Genomic DNA, 21917 nt, shown 5'->3' with positions numbered 1-21917 from the left:
TTGAAAAAGAAAATTGATTTCTTATCGTTGTTTGCAAGGCAGAATTTTTATCTTTTCTTATATTAAAAATAAATTTATCAGATAAGATGTAACGCTCAGCTTTTTTAATGCATATACTACATTGTATATATGTAAGACACGATACACAGCAGCGCACTGAATTCTTTGTCAAACTACGGCCGAGAATCAAATTTCCATCCTTTTCGTAATACATCACGTCATTTGTAGATCCAACCGATCTTTAAACGACACGCTTCAACCTCGCGTAAATCGACGTATGTATTCTCGAGATCTCTACTCGTCACGTCTTCGTGACGGACTCTATTTTCGTGCACATAATAATCGCTTCTCCATCCTCACGATATGCCGCTTCATTCAAATACCGAGCAAAGAAAGCCGTGCTTTCTACCTGTAATCGAGTTTACACTTTTCCTTTCCCTCCTATTTTTTGCTCTACCGTTTCGTCAATTTTAATATAATTCTTTTCCATATAAAAGAAAATTGACGTTGCTCGACTTAAACAGATAAGCAAGTTGCACGTAATAGCTCGTCATTATGGAAGTTACATGATTTAATGAGAAAAGTACGCAATTTGTTTACCGTTATTAAACTTATATTCGAATGTATTTTATGCAGATCTAAAAGCAATGGTATTCGCGCATTTGCAAAATGCTTTACAATCCATCATTCGCATAGCCAACAAGTTTTACAACTATATGCCGTAGGAATGTATGACTCAATTATATCTGGTAATTAGTTCCGTTGGAAGTTTAAGGGTGCATTCAATCATGCGCCAGCATGTGGAATTATAATAGCGCGGAAGCACTTTTTGCTCTTTTCTAGATTATCTATTTTCCGTTGTAAGAAATTGTAATAAATAATGAAAAGAACTGTTGACTCTTCTTTTTGAGCAATAAATGTTGAAAATTTATAATAAGCATTTGTATGCGTATACTTACATTTGCAAAACAATTATAATACATATAACAAATATATAAATTATAATTAAATTAAATTATAATAAATTATAATTATAATTAAACATATGTTTTAATATTTCAAATTTTTCCCGATATATATAAAGCAATATTACTTAAATATAATTATTATTTTAATATAAAATAATTTTTTATTATATTAACGTTATATTTTTTGTAGAACGTTTTACACAGAAAACATTATTAAAATAGTAAATAATAAAATTTACGCAAATGATATAAGATTTTAAAGAATCCGATACAAATTTCAGCATGCCAGTTCAGTAGATCGAACTGTCGGGCATAGAAATCCAATTCACAGTGCCGTTTTGTGGAGATCAGCGTGAACGAGATTCAAGGGACTCTGGATAAGGGTGGGTTTCGCTGTTGCAGGAAGGCTTCGCCTGCCTGGGTTCCACGTCTTACTTTCTTCCTTCTTGCGTGTATGCGACAGGATACGTCGTGGAAATATTCGAATTGGAAATACATTGGTTATACATTGGGGACATTGCCTTTTAGGCTACTCACCCACACAGTAATATACGCGGATAAAGAGGATTTTAAAGATAAAAATCCATCGCGAATTTTGCATCGCACTTTCTCTTACAATCTCTCTAGGGAGAGAGATTTGCTTAATCTTTTATATAACAGGTTTGCTTTATCTTTTATATAACGATTAGCCCATTGCCATCCCTTTTTTTTGCGCATGAATGAATTCATCAAGGTGCTTTAAACGCGAGCCATACTTATCGAGACATATCAAATGCCAGTCATGCAAGTCAAATTACTTATAAAATATTAAAAAAAGAAATGAGAAAATAAAATATGCTGTAAAGAAATAAAATTATATTTCATGGAACATTGTTGTTAATTATTACAATGGAGATGGAATTCGTATAGAAAGTAAGTTAAATATAAAATAAAGACAGAGATAAAAAGAATTATCAGTGCTGCTATAAAAAGTGAACAAGATTTTGCACCTTGATCACTTTTTAAATTAAGAGCAAATAAATTGACTTAAACGATTAAGAGTAAAAAGGAAATTTTTTAAAATTTGTTTCACGTATAATTTGATTTTGGAATATAATGCTTTCCTGAATTTTAACTCACTCCTTGATTCTGACATGTACAGCGCAGAAAGATTCTGATTGCCTAAAGTAATTGAATTCGACGCTGACCTCTTCGCTCTAATAATTCTTCGCTTGCAACAACTTAATAACGAAAGGAGGCAAATAAACGATTAGAACTGCAAGTAACGTTCGTCAACTATTGCCAGGATACTTTAATTTTCGTTAAGGAAATCTAAGCTGATGTATCGACATAATTTAATTTTTGTGTCTCCACCACTAATGTAGCGATTTATGTAATTATATATAATTCTAAATTTTTACGCAAGATTGGCTTGCGAGTAACATTACTCATCGCTCAGATTAAACGCTCTGAAGTATAATGATTATGATGTGTAATTAAAATCGATAAGTAACAGTTCGCTTAATATTTAATAAAATATCGACTCACCTTGCACTTGGGATACTCTTCGGCCGGAGTGGGTCTTTTCCACCCGAGTAACGGAGGTATACAAACGAGCGCCGATAATAGCCAGACGAGAGCGATCATAAGCGCCGCTCTAGCCGGCGTTCTTTTCTTCAGGTAGTCAACCGCTTGCGTGATGCTCCAAAATCTGTCCAGGCTGATGAGGCACAGATTCATGATACTGGCTGTACACAGCAGCACGTCCATGGCGGAATAAATGTCGCACCACCAATATCCGAAGATCCAGTAGCCCATGATCTCGTTGGCGAGCGAGAATGGCATGATCACGAGGCCGAGAAAGAAGTCCGCTACCGCGAGGCTGGCTATGAACCAATTCTGTATATTCTTTAGCGCCTTTTCCGTGGCAATGGCAATTATTACTAGCATATTTCCCACAACAATCACGATCATCAGCAACGTCGCCAGGATAGACGCGAGTATAATATGCGGAAGGGTATATCCCGACGGATAGAGACTCTCACCTAGAACGATCATAGTCTCGTTATGCAAGCTATTGTTCCAAGGATGACGGTGACTCGCGTTGAACGAGTCATTGAACGAACCGAACGTGTCCTCCATCGTGTCGCTAGAACCGAAGAGCAACAGTCCCTTCCCGTTTTCGATCGCGACACCCTCCTCCGTGCTATTCGATATACCTGTACTCACACTTATACTATCGTTAGTACTGCCTATGCCGTCGACATTTTGTTCACCACCGCCACCCCCAGTGCCTATCCCTGCCACGTTTTCTTCACCAATAAATGAAGTTTCCCCACTCTTTGTCGCACCTACGGTGTCCCTGCCACAAACTCGAGTTTCTGAAGTTTGGCCGCAATGGTGGGAAGCTTCCTTTCTTGCCGCCACGTCGCCCTTTCTCCCCGTCGCAATCCCACGCTCGTCGCCCTCGGTGTATTTATCGTTGTTTCTGGCAGCGTTCTCGCTCGCTTCTGTCTCGGCACCTCCGCCACTGTGGAGGCGATTAACACGATCGCTGGTAGCTGCCACGGTCTGACGCTCACCGTACGGGATTGCACGTGTCGGGTGGGCCTCGTTACTCGAAAACGTAGAGCCACCACTAATTGGTCGAGACCACGTCATGTTCCCCTCAAGGACGCTCGTAGACGCCGTTGTCGGGTTATCGACGGCGATGGTCATAATGCTGCCGAGAAGCGGCATCATTCGCATCCTCGCCGAGGACTGTAGATGCTATCTCGGTAAGGACGAAGCGGAGGTCGTGGCCGCGCGCGAATAGCAACGTGCCCCGGGTGCCAGCTCGAGTAGCAGCAACAACAGGAGGGTGGTGGTCTCGTCGCATCTCGAGGCCAAGGGCGTCATGCCCGTTTCAGGATAATGCCATCGTTGTCGAATACGCAAATGCCGCCACACGCGCTCTTCCTCGTCCTCTCGGCTCGTTCCTAGGGAAGCCGTTGTCTCTCGTTCGGGATCGTCTCTCCGAATCGAGCAATTCGCAAAGTCCGTTCTTGTCGGTGTCGACGCTTGATTCCCGCTGTATTTAATCGATGCGTATCTCGGGGCGATTGCTCGAATTTATCGCTAATACCGCGCTCGACCGGAAAAGTATTTCTCGATCTATTTTTCTCTTTCTCTTGCTCGAATTAAAAGTTTCTCGTACTGTTACAATTTTTTTTTTAGGATTTGTACGTAGCACTCGCGCATATATTATACTCTCGCCTAGCGCAGCTAAAAAATGCGAGTAAAGTTCGTCTTCGGCTTTTTTTCTCTATTGGACCAAATCTTTTAGAATCTAGTTTAGCTTAACTTTAGCTAATTTCGGCGTGATTGACACCTTCGGTTTCGTGCTGCTATGGTGCTGCTGCAACGTTATTTTCTTCGGTGCCGTGGTCATACGTAGTTGGTCTCTGATTTATTGCTTACATGAGTCGCAACTCCGTTCCTCGTATTTCCTGCATTCACTGGTCCACAACAGACTTAACACAGAGAGAGTGTACAGAGATTTATGGACAGTCCGGTGGGCGACTTAGTTAAGAATATCAAAGTAGATAGAGAAGGTGAAAGAGAAAGAGATAGATAAGATAGAAAAGGAGAGGAGGAGAAATAGTCTTATTCTATACGAGAATAAGAGTAAAAAATTGGTCCCCGTTATTTTTTTACCTTTCCTTTACATTAAGCTTGAGCGGCCTACATAGTCCGGAGGCAAATAAAGCGAGAAAAGTTTTCTTGAGAAAGTGTCGACGATCGTAAGAAAATTTCTCTTTAGGACTAGCATAGATCCCCCAAAGTAATTTCGCAAGACGACAGACGTTTTGACACGGTCGTGAGACGTGATTTCGTGCAAATCTTGATAATTGATTACGCGCTCGTACGTTTCTCCCTTCGTGACGGAAATGCGATTTCCCCGTCGCTTCTTCTCTCGCTTTCTTTCCTCGAGTCCTACGCGCGGCTCGACGTTGTTTCACTCTAACGATGCCCGCGAGCTAATTAATTATCGCGCCGGGGCTAAAAGGCTAAGCGCTGGATACCCGTACTGCTCCGACCTGCTTTTCGAATACTACAAAATCAGCGAGAAAACACTTTGACGAAAAATCAGAACGACAGAGATTATAGATTGTAGAACTATATACACGTATTTTTATACGCTACACGTAATATGTAATATGTATATAATACGTATTAACGCGAGTCTATTAAAGTGCTACCCGCGAATTGTATGTGCATGTCTTATTTTTAATAAGCTTCCGCAAGTGTACACGGAATTAGCGATATATCAATTATATATGCTTACAAATGCGTATATTCCTAATCTAAACTCTATTATTAAATATAGAACATATAGAGATATAAAGTGAGAATTAATACTTAATATATAATATATATATATGATAGAGAAGCAAAGAGGAAGAAGATAGAGAGAAATATGGAGAGCGAGAGCGAGAGCAAGCGAGAAAGAGAAAGAGAGATAGAGATAGAAAGAGAGAGAGAGAGAAGAAAAAATAAAGTAGAATTGCTCTTTTGCCTTAAAGAAAAATCGCGCGCGTTAATATAATATATATATAATAACTTCCCTGTATTTACATCTATTTACACGTCGTTAGATCTCATTACTGCAGAACGTGTCCCGTTTACTTGTCTCTCGTTCTAACCCTCCTTCATATAGCACTAGGTCATTGGATTAAGCAGATCCGTTCACGAATTCACTCACGTCTTTGTCAATAATCTATATTTATCTACTGCAAAACGCACTGTATAATCTCAACAATAATAGAGAATTACCGTTAAAATATTTATTTCACTAGTGTCGCATGCTAGTTCTCGTATCGAAATACCATTCGTTGTCCCCGATATACTCAGATTTTCGATGGCAGTTCGTGATTTGTCGGACGTTCCTTTGCTCGAACTACTTTTTGGATTTGGCGGTTCTCGATGTGGTAAAAGAATGGAAATTTCAATTTCTCCTCGCAAAACTTGTTTTCATCCGATTTGTAAGTCTTTTATATCGCGTCGTCTCTATCTCGAAACGACTTAAAATAGTCAATAATTCTCGATTCTTTTTTTTTTCCTGGATTTGACCTTGTCACTCGATTGATTTTGATCCGATTTCCGCTTGACAATTCAACGGTGCTACCTTTTCCATCGGCTTTGACAGTAGAGATCAGCTTTCACTTGAGACATTTCGCTTCTGGCGAAGCACGTCTCCTTTTCTACGAGGGTCGTTATTTCCGCGTACGTATGTTTTCCACCCTTGTATTTACTCAAGGCGAATCTGTAAGGGGCGGTGAGAGTCACGCAGAAATCTTCAGCAATATCGTATTATGTGCTCAGCATCGCGTTTTTAAAAAATCTCGGAGAGATTTTGCGTTTCACCTCCCGGTTTCAAATATTCCAACACCAAAATCGCGAATTGAATACGTTGCAAAACGACATTATCAGAACGAGATTCAATTCGCGCACTTCGATTGGAGCACGATTGGTCTCACGGGTTCGCTCCACAAACACACGTATAACTTTTCGGTCCTTTAAACAGTCAGCACAATTCACTCGAGAGCGGACCTGGCTTGCGAGTGGAGACTTTTTTGCGGCATTTAGATTATCTCGCGGGTGTACTGACAGAAGGGGTTAATACACGACAGACAAATGACGGAATTAAACGGAGGGCGAGGGAAGTAAATTATGAATTACGGCATTCGTGTTGATATCAACGACACAGTCGCGTGGCGGGCTGTCCAGCAGCCAATTCGTCGACTTCTCAGCACCACGAGGATCCTTGGGAACGTCTCGTTTGTCCTCGTGTCTCTTCAACACCGTGTGCATGCGTGCGTGCGTGCAAGTAGTTCGAGGTTGTCTCGTGGGTGTTTGGAAACGCACTGCAGCCGTGAGGGACGAGCCAGGAACTCGGACTCCCTCTCGTGTCGTTCGGTGGATGGAGACTCTCGCAGGATGTCGGCGAAGTGAGAGTGAGAGAATATATGTGCGCACGTGTCTATGTATATGTTTCTCTCTCTCTCTCTCTTTCTATGTATGTGCGTATATACGTTTCCGTTGTATGTGTGTGTATCGGTGTGCCGTATATCCTGTACGCGTGTGCATGTATATGTGAAAGGGGGGAGCGTTAGGGAGGGAAAGAGAGCTTGCTTGGCTCACTGGAGGCTGACTGTTGGCCCGACCGATCGCTCCGTCCGACGATACCAGCGTCGGGGCGCCGTCTGAGTCGCGGGACCTGCGGCGCAAGCGTCGGGACGCCACCAGTATCCGACAACACTGTCGCGGACCGACAGTCGACTTTGGACCATCGACCGATCGGTCTCCGTAACGTAAATATGTTACTACTCCGATTCTGTCACGAATAATGTCACTTCGAATGTCCCCACGTCGGCCATTGTGCCTCTCATATTTTTATTGTCGTTGTCGCGATTTTATGTGGACGCTGTAGCTATTAGGATTACGAACTAGTTTCTCAAATTATTACAGCGTCTAATGTTTATAATAATTACGATAATTATGATTATATCAATTAACGCTTTTTTAAAAATCATTTCCTCAAAATATTTTTACCAATTTTTGCCTAAGTAATTGCAAGATTCTTCTATAATCATATACTGATGCATACAAAGGCGAAATTATATTTGAACTAAAGAGGAGATACTAGAGTTTCATATACTCTCAATAATTGCTTCGTGCATCAGTTATCGCTTATCGACATATTGAAAAGAGCATTCAGTTTTTAATAAATCTTTTTTCATAAATAACAAAATTTGAATTTATGTTGAACCATTACAAAGAGAGAAGCGAAAACTGAGAGAATATACATTATGTAAAAAAGCAAATGGGGAAAATATTACACTAATAAATATTAAACTAGATATGATAGAGAGTCAATAACAAAATATTCAACTGAAAAATATTAAATGCATTATATTAGACATGATTACGAATAATGGTATGTTGCCATTATATTATTCTCGAAAATAATATGTGGGAAAGAAAAAAATTAATTGGCGCTCAAATATTATGTATACAATATATAGTTTAAAAATTTATGGATTTTCATTTACCTTTTTTAAAGAATTATTACTGTTTGTAAAATATGAGAGAGAAAAAGAGATGCATACAATTTTTTTTCTCAATTTCTATTTAAATTTATATTTGATATATAATTTTCTACAACAGAGAAATCAAAAGAAATAATCTAAAAAAAAGTAACTAGAAAAAACAATTCTATAACTTTTGATAACAAAGTAGGACCGTTTACTGTTTTCTCGCTCAATTAAAATCTCATTCAAGTAGAAAAATATATACAATTGTAGATCTTTAATAATGACACTAAAAGAGCTTAATTATCGTGGACTTTGGGTCGTAGTAATCGATTGCGCGTTGCAATCAACAATTTTATAAAAAGAAAATAAGCTTTCAAGAAAGAATAAAGATTTCGTGTCATTTGAATTTTATAAAAATTATTTAATCTTATGTACTTGACATAATGTATTATTTGACATAATTGTCAATTTACATACATAATGACTGTTCCTTTATAATACCACTATTTATGTATATTAATAAACATGTTTGAGCTTCTGCTTTGTATTCTGCTCATACCCTTTTGATTTACTGGAAATGTATTCCATCGTCAGATAACAAAGCGTGTGCATTCAAATGCATGTATTTTAAGTACGTGAACATATTTTTGCACTTTACCTAAGTTCAACCTAATTTTGCCTTTACGTAAATATTCTTTACGTCTCGAATCTATCGATTTTTATATATGCTTCATATCAAAGCAGATAATGTTAGAAACAGAGAGAGAGAGAGAGAGAGAGAGAGAGAAAAACTTTACTTTGAAATTTACACGTTATACAAACTCATGAGTGGTGTGTTTTCGCTTTAAACTGCAAACTCATGTTTTGTGCATTATCTATAACGAAAACCACATTTCTGTCATTGCGCTTCGCAGAAAGTGCATGCTCGATTCTTTTATAGAAACTGCACTGGTCGATAATCTTAATTCACCCGAGCAGAACCTTGATCTCTTCCTATAATCCAATAGGAGAAAATTCACTATTATTTTATCAAATAAATATTGGATTTTTCTACGTTCTTCTTCAATAAAAGTTACTTCGATCGTGACTAACTCTAAAGAAAGAATATTTTTCTGTTAAAAATGGACAGTCAATAAAAAGATCAATCCTCTACTCATCGAAAACTATTATTGAGAGAAGAATTCAATGATTTTTTTTTTCTTGCTTCAAAAGAATCTTCAACAATATTTCGCGGAACATATAAGATATCTTTTTTCCGAAGAAATTACATTTTATATTAAATTCATATCATAGTGTATATGTAGTAACAAGTACTTATACATTTGCATGAATATCAGATTTAATTAATATTGGAATGTGTACGCTTTTATAATTTATTATAAATCCAACTTTCTTCTTTCGGAAATATAAATGCATAAGTATGAAAGAGCTATTCATACCATAAAAATGCCAACGTTTGAAATATTTTTTCGTATATTTTATGCTTTCGACGATATTCGTAGGGAATCGAATACCAATTTACCATTGAGGCTATTTCAACTCCTAAACCTGCAAACGATCACGTATAAAAAATATGTACCTCTTATTTTGAATTATTGCATCATACATCCAAGGCTTATAAAAGTTGGAAAAGATATGTCCAACCTTTCTCTTCTTAAAATAACCATTTTAATATATTTCTTTTAATTTACCTCTGTTGTTTTCGATAAATCATATCTGAATATCGATAATGCATTTCATTTTTAATATATTTTTCAAGCTAATGTGATGCAAAGACAACCTGTGAATGGATTAATTAAAGAACTTTGAAATTAACAAACTTTCTACTGTCTTTCTACTATATTGATCACCAAGTAACGAGCCGCTGCATAACATTGTCTATGCAAAGAGAAGAAACTTTTTCGTTATGGCCGCAACTGCTTAAATAATAACATTACAAACAATGTAGTTTATAATGACATCATTAATGATTTTAGCATTAAACTTGTAAGAATATTAGTATCACTTAAAAACTTCAAATCCATGCCATATATTGTAATTGATCAGCTCCTTATAATTAGAAAGCGATTATAAACTTCGTTAATATAATATAACGTGATGCGAATAAATGGATTTGCTAATATAAAGTTGAGCAATTGATTTACACACGTGCCGGATCAGCAACTCCAATCGAGAGACTTTAAATATCGTTTGGCCTTTAATTCGATACAGATAACGATAGAGTGGGAAGGTGTAACACGCGTATATATTTTTGGTCTTCTTCTTGATTCTGCTACGTTGACTCGGCACCGCCCGCTTGTCCGTTATTCTCTGCTCCGTGCCTCTCTTGGTCTTTCTGTCCGCCTCTTTGCCGAAAGTTTCTCCCGGGTAAGTTCGGGATATCGTCGTAACTCTCTACTGAGCGACATACAAGTCCGTGGCTCCCTTCGCGCGTTGGCGTGACCATTGGTGAAAGACGTCGTGCACGTGTATCGACATTGTTCTCGCGCTCGAGGACATGCAATGGCCGAGAAACTAGTTACGAACTAGTCCTTCCTTTCGGCCCTGTCTTTATGTCGAGATACTGCAGATATACGCGCGCATCAAATCTCCTCGAATGCTACCAAATTCGATTGCAACAAAGTGCCAGTTAACAATTGTGCTGATTCGTCGGTGACGTCTACCGATCAAGCGAGATGTCCTCGACATGTTTAAATTTTGGCGACGCGGATGCTATCTGGCATATGTATAATTATAATAGGTGAGCATGCTTGAAGAAACTTGTTTGAAAGAAGTCTTGCGCGCGCTGTAAAAATTTGCCATTAGCGATTTTTATCGATAACTTGGCCAATGCTTGGAATGATATATTCGATAAATATTAACATTGTTATCCTAATAAAATCATTTCAAAATAATCGCAATTGTGTTGTCGGTCATTTCGTATGGAATAAGTCTGAGAATACTTCAATCTTAATTATCCAATATCAATCACGATTGTCAGTAAATGCTCGAACGCTTTGAAACAACTATTATGCTTATATCCGAGGAATTTATAGACGATGACGATTATTACTTGCAGATGTTGCCAAGAATATCAGAACGCAAATACACTGTGAATATGTGAGACAAAATTAGACCAGGTAGATTTATACAATTTTCATTAAGAGTAAGAGATGTACAATAAGTTATGCGATAACTGTATTTATATCCGTCTACACACAGTGGATTCATGAAAATGTAATAGGCGCAAATATTAGCTTTATTCATTTTTAGAGTACTATTCTAGTACGTGTAAGTATTTTTGATATAAAGACTTCCTTTAAGTGATTTATAACGTGTAACTTTTTGAATTTTTTCCGTATGTCGATCGAAAAATTGATATCAATTTACATAAAAAAATAAAATACATTTAGTTATAGTTTTATAACGGGATATTTAATATTTATTCAATTAACATGCATGTATGTATGCTATATACACATGTACAAACAAAGAAGAGAAATATTGCATATTGAATTTGATACATTGTAAATCTTAATTGGTACACATAAATTTCACACTTGACTTCTCGAAAACACGTGCAAATGGTGGAGCCAATAATACAAATAGTGCGCGCATATTTTAATTAGCATCTGTCAAGGAAAATTTCGTTCTGCCTATTATGCTGATACTTCACGCGTGTCGAAAATATTTGCAAATATTCGCGTCATGACCTGAATTTATTATAATACAGAAACGCAACAAATATGTCGGCAAATAACGATCAAAATTGCAGCAATGCAATATTGGAAATGCAATAAAATGATATACGGTCGAGATAACGTATGGCTATCTATCATCGCGATTTGATCATGCATTTTGACGTTGGATGTGAAAAGATGTAAAAAAAATGACACATAATTCTTTAATATTAGATATTATTGAGAAGAGCGATGAGATGGAACACCTCTAACTGAATCTCATTTCATTAAACTCTCGACTGTCCTTCAATATCTCGATAACTCACACATTAGTCATCGACTCTGTCTGATAAAAATAAAAGATAAAGCTATCGATATCCGTTCTAGCAGAAAACTTTTCAAGATTATTAAAATGTGCAAAGTACAAGTTAAATATTCTCTTTTCGCAAAAAATTAATAGTAATTAACAAGCACAATTAGTTAATTTAATTAAATCTTATGTCCGCGGTGATTTGCGTTTTCTCTCTCTTTTTGTCTATCTTTTCTTCTGATAGATGTGAGTTATTACAATCTAAAATTTATGTTGATAATTGAGCATCTTGTCAAGACAAGAGAAATTTATACATGTTTTCACAATAATTTGGCGCAATATTACAACATATTATTTGCATCGGAGAATATTCCTCAACAACTTGTTGTTGAGGGAATTATATTTGCATTAGCTTTGCACCTGGATTTGGAATAATGTATCTCACGAATAGTGATGCCAGTTTTGTAGTAACTTAAAACTGAATTTTATAAGTTTTAATTCCGAAATTGATTATTTTCTAAAATTGTAGGAAAATTAGGAAAATTTATTTATTATTAATCTTAAAGTTACAATATTAATCAAAAAATTAATTTTATATTAATTTTATTATTTTTAATATGTATCTTCGGTACATTAATTAATAATAAGTATAATAAACTATTAAAATATTGCAAATAAAATCGTAGATATAAACGAAAAATTGTACATGAAAAATTGTTATTTCACAAAAATTATTCGCGAGACTAACAAGTTGCATATTTAATGAGAAATAAGAAATGAGTTAGCTAAACTATATGTGCAACTATATATGCAACATATTCTACATTATCTTCCTCAATAAAAGGATTATTCAGAGATTAAGGTCAAAAAAAGATTAAGGTCAAAGTACATTTACATTATTGGTCAATAACTCATCTGAGAGTTTTAAAGTATATTTTACTAAAATACACAGGCATTTTATTCTGCGCGTTAAAAAACTCTCCCAGAAAATCAGTCATCAATACGGATTCTGCGGCTTTTAACGAAAATATGAAAAACTTAAAGGTTGATGTTTTGTCTTTCTCTCTCCAAGCAGAAATATTTTTATATTCTCGTAGATAAATTTTCAACACGTGAATATTATTGAAATAAAACATAACGTGATACAAAATATATGCTTTATTTGGTAAAACAAAATCTTGTTTTGTTTTAGTCGCATCTCTAAAGAAATACATCCCCAGCAAAATTTTAATACGATATATTAAACGAGAACCTCTTTTCTATCTTCACGTCGTGCCTCTATCAAAAATTAAAGCGGGTTCTGATTAAACGAGAAGTAATGCATTAATTAAATGCCGATAACAGAGATAAGGAGCGAAATGCAATATCTCCTTCTCTATCCCTCTCTCTCGCTCCGTCTCTCAGCTGCATCCATTATTACATCCCCGTGTCTCAGAGCTTCCGACACATGCTCGAAACAAATCATCCATTTCCGTCTACCACGGAATTTACTTCCGCAATTGCGTCGCGATCGTCCTCGAGCTCGACGATGTCTCCTCCGCGGATACGATCGTGATCGATCTTCCGGCGTAGTTTCGCGGATGCACCAAGGATTTCTCGACATACCTCTTCGTGATCCTCGTGGAGCGATCAGATCGCTCTCGCAACCAATCGTACGTAGGTATATATGTAACGGAGCGAGTGCGCTTTCCGTGTAACGTACACGTAAGTCGTCGTCCGCGTTCTAAGAATCTCGAACATCCTACTAAACAGGAATTCCTACCACGGTTTCCGTCGTTCGATCCATATGCGTCCTTTCACACGTGCGGTCTATACTGGGTGTGCCTAATGTGCCATCTCGGCACACGCTCTTCCAATCTATCGTGCGAATGAAGGGCGGAAAATTGAGGCACAATTTCGATAAATGCACCGACGACGGAGTACCCGATGCTGCACTGTCAAACGCAGATAAAAGCGCCATTAGACGAGAAACGACCCTTTCCCGCCGCAAAAAAACAAACTGTCGAGCGCGTTTATGGCAAACCGTTGTTGTACCGACTATTTTACCGTCATTCGAGTTCCATTTCGCTGAAAAAAAAAAACGATTACCTGCGATACTTTGCTCGTATCCTATTCTCGCAATTGTATTCTACCTCCAATTTTACGTTAAAAATAAGCTCCGTTATCGTTAACATTGCATTATTATTCAGGAATGATTATTTCGCATAGAGCGTATATTCGAAGAATATTATTTAATCAAAAGGAATGCTCTACCTTGACCGCAGTGACAAGTATTAAAGTAATATACCCCGCGAAGAATATCATCCCCGTAATAATCTTTTAATGATCTTATAAAAGGCGACAAGGCGCGCGAGCGTGCGCATTTAAAAAGTTCGTCATTAACTTTATGGTTCTCGCGCTCTTTGTTGCCACTGTCGCGGATGGATCAAAACTTTTTTATGCGAACGTCTTTTTCCCATTCATAAAAGCAAGGGCCGCGGTTAATTTGCTGTTAAGCGATAACAAGAGGAATAAAGGGAGATCGAGTATTGTGCGTCGAGAATGAAGAGTGCATTTTTTTTTATCTTTGACGTTGCGACCAAGGGCTTGCCGAAGGGCGAGGCGAAGAGCCCCTTGGAAGAGAACGACGTCAGTTTTCGGGACGCGATACGGTCACTGGATTAACAACCGTCCCACATGTTGCGCATTTTTTTGCAGGATGCTGATGCAAGCCGAGTGCCGTTAACGAGAGGACCCCGCCCTTGTGACGTCACACCAGAGGGCGCTCCTGCGTGCGTATTGCGTTCGCACGCAGACACCTAAACCGGCTCGCGTCACCCCCAAGACACCCCTTCCGCTCCTTCCATCTTTCGTTATTTAAACGTTTCAGTCTTCTTCTTCAACCCCTACTGTTCACTCGAGCTGCGTCACTATTTACTCTTCGCTCTGTAATTTACTGGGGCTAACGGGAGCACATTATTCGCTTGCAGAATCAATCTCTTTCCATCGTCTTGATCTTAAAGACAAACGTTTCTTTGATCTTCTTCTGGCGAGAAGTTATTGAAAAAAAAAAAATATATATATATATATATATATATATATATATATACAGGGTGACCCATTTTAACTTAGGCAGCCAAATAACTCGAAAAATAAGCAAGATAGAGAAAAATGTTTTAGACAAAAGTTGTATGGTTTCGAGGGGGCCATAAGATGGTATCATTGGTTTGACCTTGAAGAGTCATTTGAAGGTCACGTGAAGGTCACTTCAATTTTTTTAAATGGAACATCCTATATATTTTTGTACATTCTTGTAGCTCATCTCGAGAGCTTTCCAAAACACTATAATTAAGTACATTTTCGTTAAGTACTTTTTGAGTTATGAGGCTTGAAATAATTTCTTAATTTTACATAAACCGTAAAATATCTTGTAAAATATTCATTTTTCGATTACCTTACCTTAATAGTTTTATGTACAAAATAATGAGAGGAATCAATTGGTGTAAAGAAAACACATAGTTGTTTCGAAGAAAAAATATGTAATTTGCAATTAACAATTCCATATTTTTTCTTAAAAACAACTATGTGTTTTCTTTACACCAATTGATTCCTCTCATTATTTTGTACATAAAAGTATTAAGGTAAGATAATCGAAAAATGAATATTTTACAAGATATTTTACGGTTTATGTAAAATTAAGAAATTATTTCAAGCATCATAACTCAAAAAGTACATAACGGAAAGGTACTTAATTATAGTGTTTTGGAAAGCTCTCGAAATAAGCTACAAGAATGTATAAAAATATATAGGGTATTCCATTTAAAAAAATTGAAGTGACCTTCACGTGACCTTCAAATGACTCTTCAAGGTCAAACCAATGATACCATCTTATGGCCCCCTCGAAACCATACAACTTTTGTCTAAAACATTTTTCTCTATCTTGCTTATTTTTCGAGTTATTTGGCTGCCTAAGTTAAAATGGGTCACCCTGTATATGCGATTGTTGTATGCTATTTGAAATCGTTTTGACTTGATGTCTCTTTGAAAGGGGCGCTAGCACATGTTTATTTGTATGTTTATCGATAAACAACAATTTGCTTCGAAACAATAGATATTATGAGACTTCTATCACATATAACGCAATTTGAACGCACGCTTCTCCATTTGTTGAGGTATAGATGAATGAAATTAAATGATGAATTAAATATTATCCCGATAATTTATCGGTGATTGGCCTTACTTCTTGAAGTAGGAATGCGCTGATCAAGAAGAAGTATATAAATTTCTGGAATCCGAAGTCCAAGAAGAGTTCTCACATCATCAAAGTGATCAAAAGAAAAAAACTCGAACATCGACAAAGAATTTAGGAATCTCGGAGCAAGACCTTAGAATCTGACAAACTTATAATAATATCGGAGATTTAAACCAACGAGTTTTTTTTTATCATATAGAGCAAAAAAAAATAACTAACATCTTCTCGCAATAATATTTATTTCTGATTTAACGATACGATTATGTGTGTTTTAATTCAATATTCTGTCCTCCTCTTAACCACCACATTAGATATATATGATTCTACTGAACATTCTGTATAAAATGAAAGTTTCCATCGAAAGCTTGAAGCGATTAATTCTCTTAGATAGGCAAGAAAAAAATATATCTTGCTGTAGATCGCTCGATTCGCAAAACGATTCTCTTTGCGTTGGTATCGCTTAATGCGATTCAATTTTTTCTCATTCATCTCCACATCAGTACCTGATACCGTCATCTATTCCTCACTCGCCTCATTTTCCAGTCAAGAATGTGCCACGATTCGATCGTTTCTCTTATTTCTATTATTATCGATCATTGTTTATGCGACGGTTTAACGTCCGTTTACTCGCGTCAATCATAACGCTGTTCTCTGCCTTCATCTTTTCCACCCACTCCAATTACTTCCTGATCCTGATTGCTTCCTCTCCATCAGCTCGCTCGCACGCGATCACGCTAATGCTATTTATTTGTCCCACTTTCGTCGATACCGAGTCGTTCTCCCTTCACTTCAGTTGCGTCTCTCGTTGGCAAGGAATGATCTCTTCTTATATCGCTCCATTTAGATCATTTCCGATTTTCCCTCACTTACGCGCACACTTGGATAAACTTTTGAGGGAACCGCATATTTATCCCCTTCTAGTTTCCTCTCGTTCGCTCATTTTAATATTCCGTCCATAAATCCCTTCTTTACACGCTCGTCCTGCATTATCCGCGCTTCAGCTTCGTTCAAAACGCTTCGTTTTTCTCTTTAGATCGCATCCTTATCGAATTTTCGAGCGTGCAAGGTCATAAATTCGCCCTCTTGTTTTTCTCTCTCTCATTTATCCGCACTCTGTAACGATCGTTAGATTATTATCCACTACTGTAACTTGATTCTCTCCGCCTTTAATTCTTAACCCTTGCGTTCAACCCCAGCTCTACTCTTCCCTCCAAATCTCTCTTTTCTTCTCATAATCCTGATGGAATTTTCAAGTACGTGATCGCTCTAACGTTATTTATTTGTCTTATTTTCCTCTTAACGTGCTAGCCAGTCCGTATGGTAGAACACCTTTCGCCACACGTTTGTCTCGCTTCAAAGTTTTCCTATATGTATATATATCGTACTGTCCACTTATCTTCTACCTTTCCTCCAACGCGCAAGTACTTCTTTTCTCTCTTGCTTCTTTCAGGAAATTTTTCTATTTTTCTTCTTCATTGTCGGTACATTGTTTCTCTCGCTCTCTCTTCTGTATCATCTATCCTTCTCTTTTCCCCTGGCTCTCTCTCTCTCTCTCTCTCTCTCTCTCTCTCTTTCCGTCCCACTCGTTTTCTCGCAATTTTTGCATACGTATGCGCCAATCCGTGTGTGCGCGGGTGAACCGCGCAGGGGCGGTCGAGATGGCAGAATCGTGTGAGTAGGGACAGGGGTGTATCGACCCTTGCCAGATTCGCGATTCTTTCTGTGACAGAGAGGGAGAGAGTGTATGCGAGAGAGATAAAAGGGAAAAAAGAGTGAGAGAGAGAGTGAGAGAGAGAGAGAGTGAGCCGAGGAAGAAAGGAAGAGAGAGGGAAAAGACAGAGATAGATCGTCGTGGGTCGAAGTGTGACCGGGTGGCTACGGTAGGGGTAGCGATGACATCATGGATGTGTAAAAGAAAGGGGCGGATAAAGAAGGATAGAGCATAACTTCGCCGACTAGACTGACGTATACATTGTCATAGCGGCTCCCACAAAAGGCACATGTGACGTCTGCGAGTGCGCTCCTACGTCCAGTGGCACGATTCTCGATCGCGGACATCGATTTTTACATCACCGCTACGTGCGTCGTGACGCATGAGCCGAAATACGAAGATATCGAATTTATTAAGGAACACATATCGGCCTCTTGGGAAATTGTTGGATGTCCGTGATGCTACGTTTATCATTTAGTAACGTACAAATTTATAAGATACACGACCGTATCCCGACGATTTATGATTATGTGTTTATAATTTGATCATTGGGCTATAAAATGGAGAGGTCCGATTATAATAATTGTGATAATGGAATTTAATCGCAATGTTTTAACATTCGTTTCGTCAGATCAGTTTTCAGAAGTATTGTAATTATTTATTAAATAGAGAAGATATATATATGTTCTGGAAATTATTTTACTCCACGAGCAAACTTATAAATTGTTAACTTATTATAGATGAAGTTTTAAAGTTTCAAAGTCATCTTGCAACTTCAAGAAATTATTAATGAAACTCTAACAAGATTACGGGAATTACATATCAAACTAACACAGTAATGTAAAGGTTTAGCAATGTAGAATTACGCTGTTGAAAACAGTGTAATGAATTTCTAACATACATCAATTTATCTTATAATTTTACATATGTATCAACTTTTGCCAGAATTAAATTTAAATTAATTTTTAAAACTACTAAAATTTAAAACTCAGTTATTATTATAATTAAATAAATAAATATATATATATATATATATATATATATATATATATATATATCACATGATTATCATTTTATTTTAAATGATATATATCATGAAAAAAAGTTTAGTTTATAATACATATCAGTAATTTTAATAAACATTCGTTTTTATGGAACATGTAGCAAAATAATGAACTTTTTTTTAGAATATTAAAACATTTATAAAAAACATATATTGTGGCAAAATTATTTTTCGTAACATGTAAAAACAAATTAACTCTTGCATCGACTGTTAATTGTTAGACTAATATAATGTAAATGTGAGATATGTATGTGGCTACAATTTATAGAAACTCCTTTATGAACTGTATAGAGTTTGCGGGATCCATTATAAAAGATGCATTTTCCTGATTATGCTTCATTGCATATACACAGAGGGTATACAGTACGCATGATGCTATTAACAGACGTAGTAGCAGTAACATTAGCAGTTCGCGAAACTGTGCGTGACTGTATGTAGCTATTTCGAGCTTTGCCCAGAGGCTTAAAGTTCTACATAGCGGATGAAGTTCGATAGAACAACGCATGGCAAACATGGCAATGCATTATGTATGTGGTGACATAAACTGTTACGCTCCGTTATCTGAAAATTTTCAAAACTTTCAAAAATTCAACGATCCACACTGGGAGAAATTGAAGCAACAAATAAATATTATATCACTTATATAAGAATTATATATTATTTTCGTACATGTTTTCATATTATATTTACGTGCGCGTGTTATAAATTTTAATACCTTTATTATCATTTGTTTCAACATAAAATTTCTTACTTTATATTATTATAGCTAGTAGTATACATAAAGAGAAGCCGAGTGTATTTATATTAAAATATGTATTATTTGTGGTAAATTTTTCTACGTCTTTTGTCAAAATAAAACTTGATTGATTGTAAAATTCTTCTAACGATCATTTCGATTCATCCATCACGTTTTACAAAAATGTCTGAGCTTTCAGTTCCATTGTAGTCTTAAGAAAAGGTACGAGTAAAGTAACTCTATCGCGAATAAAATAATTATCCCAACGTGAAACGTTAAAAGGTCTCATAAAAAGTTTTCGTAGAATCTTTTTATCAAATCCATGCAAAAATAAACATTTTGAGAAGAATTAATGCATCCGAAGGAAATTTCTGTTAACCTTCTTCAAACATATTTACGCTTGAACCGAGTGGATCTGTTATAATAACTTCCATATGCTTTCTATGAAAATAAGATGATTTATAACCAACATATATAATTTATCTTTCATCTTTTATTTATACAGCCGTGAAATATGACACTATATTTAAAAAGGGCCGAAAAATATATCTGATACATACAAACATTTGCACTCGTGCTTTTTTACTTTCACATATTCTAGACGCACTTTGCTTCGTGTATCCATCCATTACGCGATCTATGATTATATCGTAAATAAAGTCGTTCTTAAAGCAGGGTCCAAAATAAATAATGTTCCTAGTTGATATATCCTCTTTGTGAAGGCTGTATCAGCTTGGTACGCGAGACATCCATTAAAGATTTCCCATGAAATTTCTACGCTCGTACAGTTATCAAAGATATGTATCCCAGCAAATTGCTTAAATTCATGCGATAGTACAACCTTTCACTGAACAATCCTAGTGATGAATACCATGCGATACCTGCATAGCTTTGTTCCTGTAGGTATCATAAATCGTGATACATCGCGCACAACGGTACTGTACCTGCGCGGTCAAGCGAAAGCCCCCAAATGATTATTCTCACGGGGAAATAACCGCGATCGAAATAATTTGATATTCATCGATTTAATAGTAATTCACATCGCCGTTAAATTGCATTGTTTAAACGAATTATTATCAAATCAAATAATGGCATATTCGACCATTAATTGCGTAGAATTGATTGCGCTATAAATATCTAATGTTCCTTCAATTAATCTTTTAAATGCACATGATTCAAAATATTGTACACTCGGTGCTTATCATTTATGTACACATTGCTTATAGTTAAAATTAAATATTTATAAATGTTTCCAAAATGATTTTTCGAGTTTGACAAATTAAAGAGACAAAATTTTAACATTTATACTATGCACAAAAAAATGTAATATTTAAATATTAAATATATAATATTTATAAGTAGAAAGAGTTTCAACATTTTTTTATTATTTATTTATTCGTATGAATTTAAGAGAAGTTTTGTTTTATGATATTAGACATATATATCTGGATATATTATAATATATCCGGAGTCTCTTTAAATACAAGTGTAGAATATAATATTCATGCAATTTGCGTCAGATGGAAGTAATAAGCCATAAATAAATATTATTAATCGCGGTTTAAGTAAAGAAACAATAAATTGGTGGCAGTATTCAAGCAAAGAACGCAGCAGTGCACGACAGGAAGGACAATGGCTTATCGACCTTCCGCAACATGTGACTAGATGGGATTTATAAGGTTGTAAATTATGTCTGTAACAGAACATAGTCAATATACTTGGTAACATGCACGACTGGATTTTGACACAAGTTGCTTTACGAATACAATACGAGTTATTAATAGAATTGAAAACGGTAATAATATAATGTGTTATTTCCTCACTTATATAATTAGAGATTTGCATATCATTAAAATTAAATTCTTTATTCCAAAAAAATCCATTTCAAAATTTTATTTTAAAATGTATCTTTGTGATTTCAAATCATTAAATGAATATATAATATACCTCATTTAAAACTTATGCTCGAATAATGTTTTTTAATTATCAGATTCTTAATTAAAAACTCATCTAGAAAGTTAAATCAAATGTGAAAAATGAAAAAATGGTGAGTGATAGTAGCCAATCGAATTTTTATTTATTGTTAGAGAGACCTTTTTCGTCATATGACAGAAATGAATTGTGATCTAAAATTTATTTTGCATACTCGTTTAGCACATATGTAATAGCGCGTATTGTCAACAG

At 36.1% G+C, this 21917-nt stretch overlaps 1 protein-coding gene and 1 long non-coding RNA gene across 5 annotated transcripts in view; one reads left to right on the top strand and one right to left on the bottom strand.

The window, feature by feature from the left end:
• Positions 1 to 7126, bottom strand: part of Octalpha2r (alpha2-adrenergic-like octopamine receptor) — a 114451-nt gene extending 107325 nt beyond the window's left edge. Inside the window, exons 1-2 of one of the 4 annotated variants that reach the window (XM_083098411.1) lie at positions 4318 to 7126; positions 2496 to 4251 (exon numbers count right to left, since the gene is read on the bottom strand). In XM_083098411.1, the coding sequence (XP_082954537.1) occupies positions 2496 to 3695 (1200 nt within the window). In that variant the 5' untranslated portion in view covers positions 3696 to 4251; positions 4318 to 7126. Of the gene's footprint in view, positions 1 to 2495 lie in introns of all 4 variants that reach the window. The other 3 variants (XM_083098410.1, XM_083098412.1, XM_083098413.1) reach the window with 3 other exon arrangements.
• LOC145971109 (uncharacterized) overlaps positions 1 to 15033 on the top strand; it is a 204130-nt gene extending 189097 nt beyond the window's left edge. The window contains exon 4 of the long non-coding RNA XR_014438765.1: positions 14690 to 15033. This is a non-coding gene — a long non-coding RNA (uncharacterized LOC145971109). The remainder of the gene's footprint in view (positions 1 to 14689) is intronic.
• Positions 15034 to 21917: the final 6884 nt, after the last annotated feature.

Source organism: Camponotus vicinus, unplaced genomic scaffold (assembly GCF_025532165.1).
Source record: "Camponotus vicinus isolate PSW18456_S1 unplaced genomic scaffold, iyCamVici1.0 SCAF_4, whole genome shotgun sequence".
NCBI classification, from domain to species: Eukaryota; Metazoa; Arthropoda; class Insecta; order Hymenoptera; family Formicidae; genus Camponotus; species Camponotus vicinus.
The sequence above is the reverse complement of the archived record's forward strand: the minus strand, read 5'-3'. Positions and strand labels throughout refer to the sequence as shown.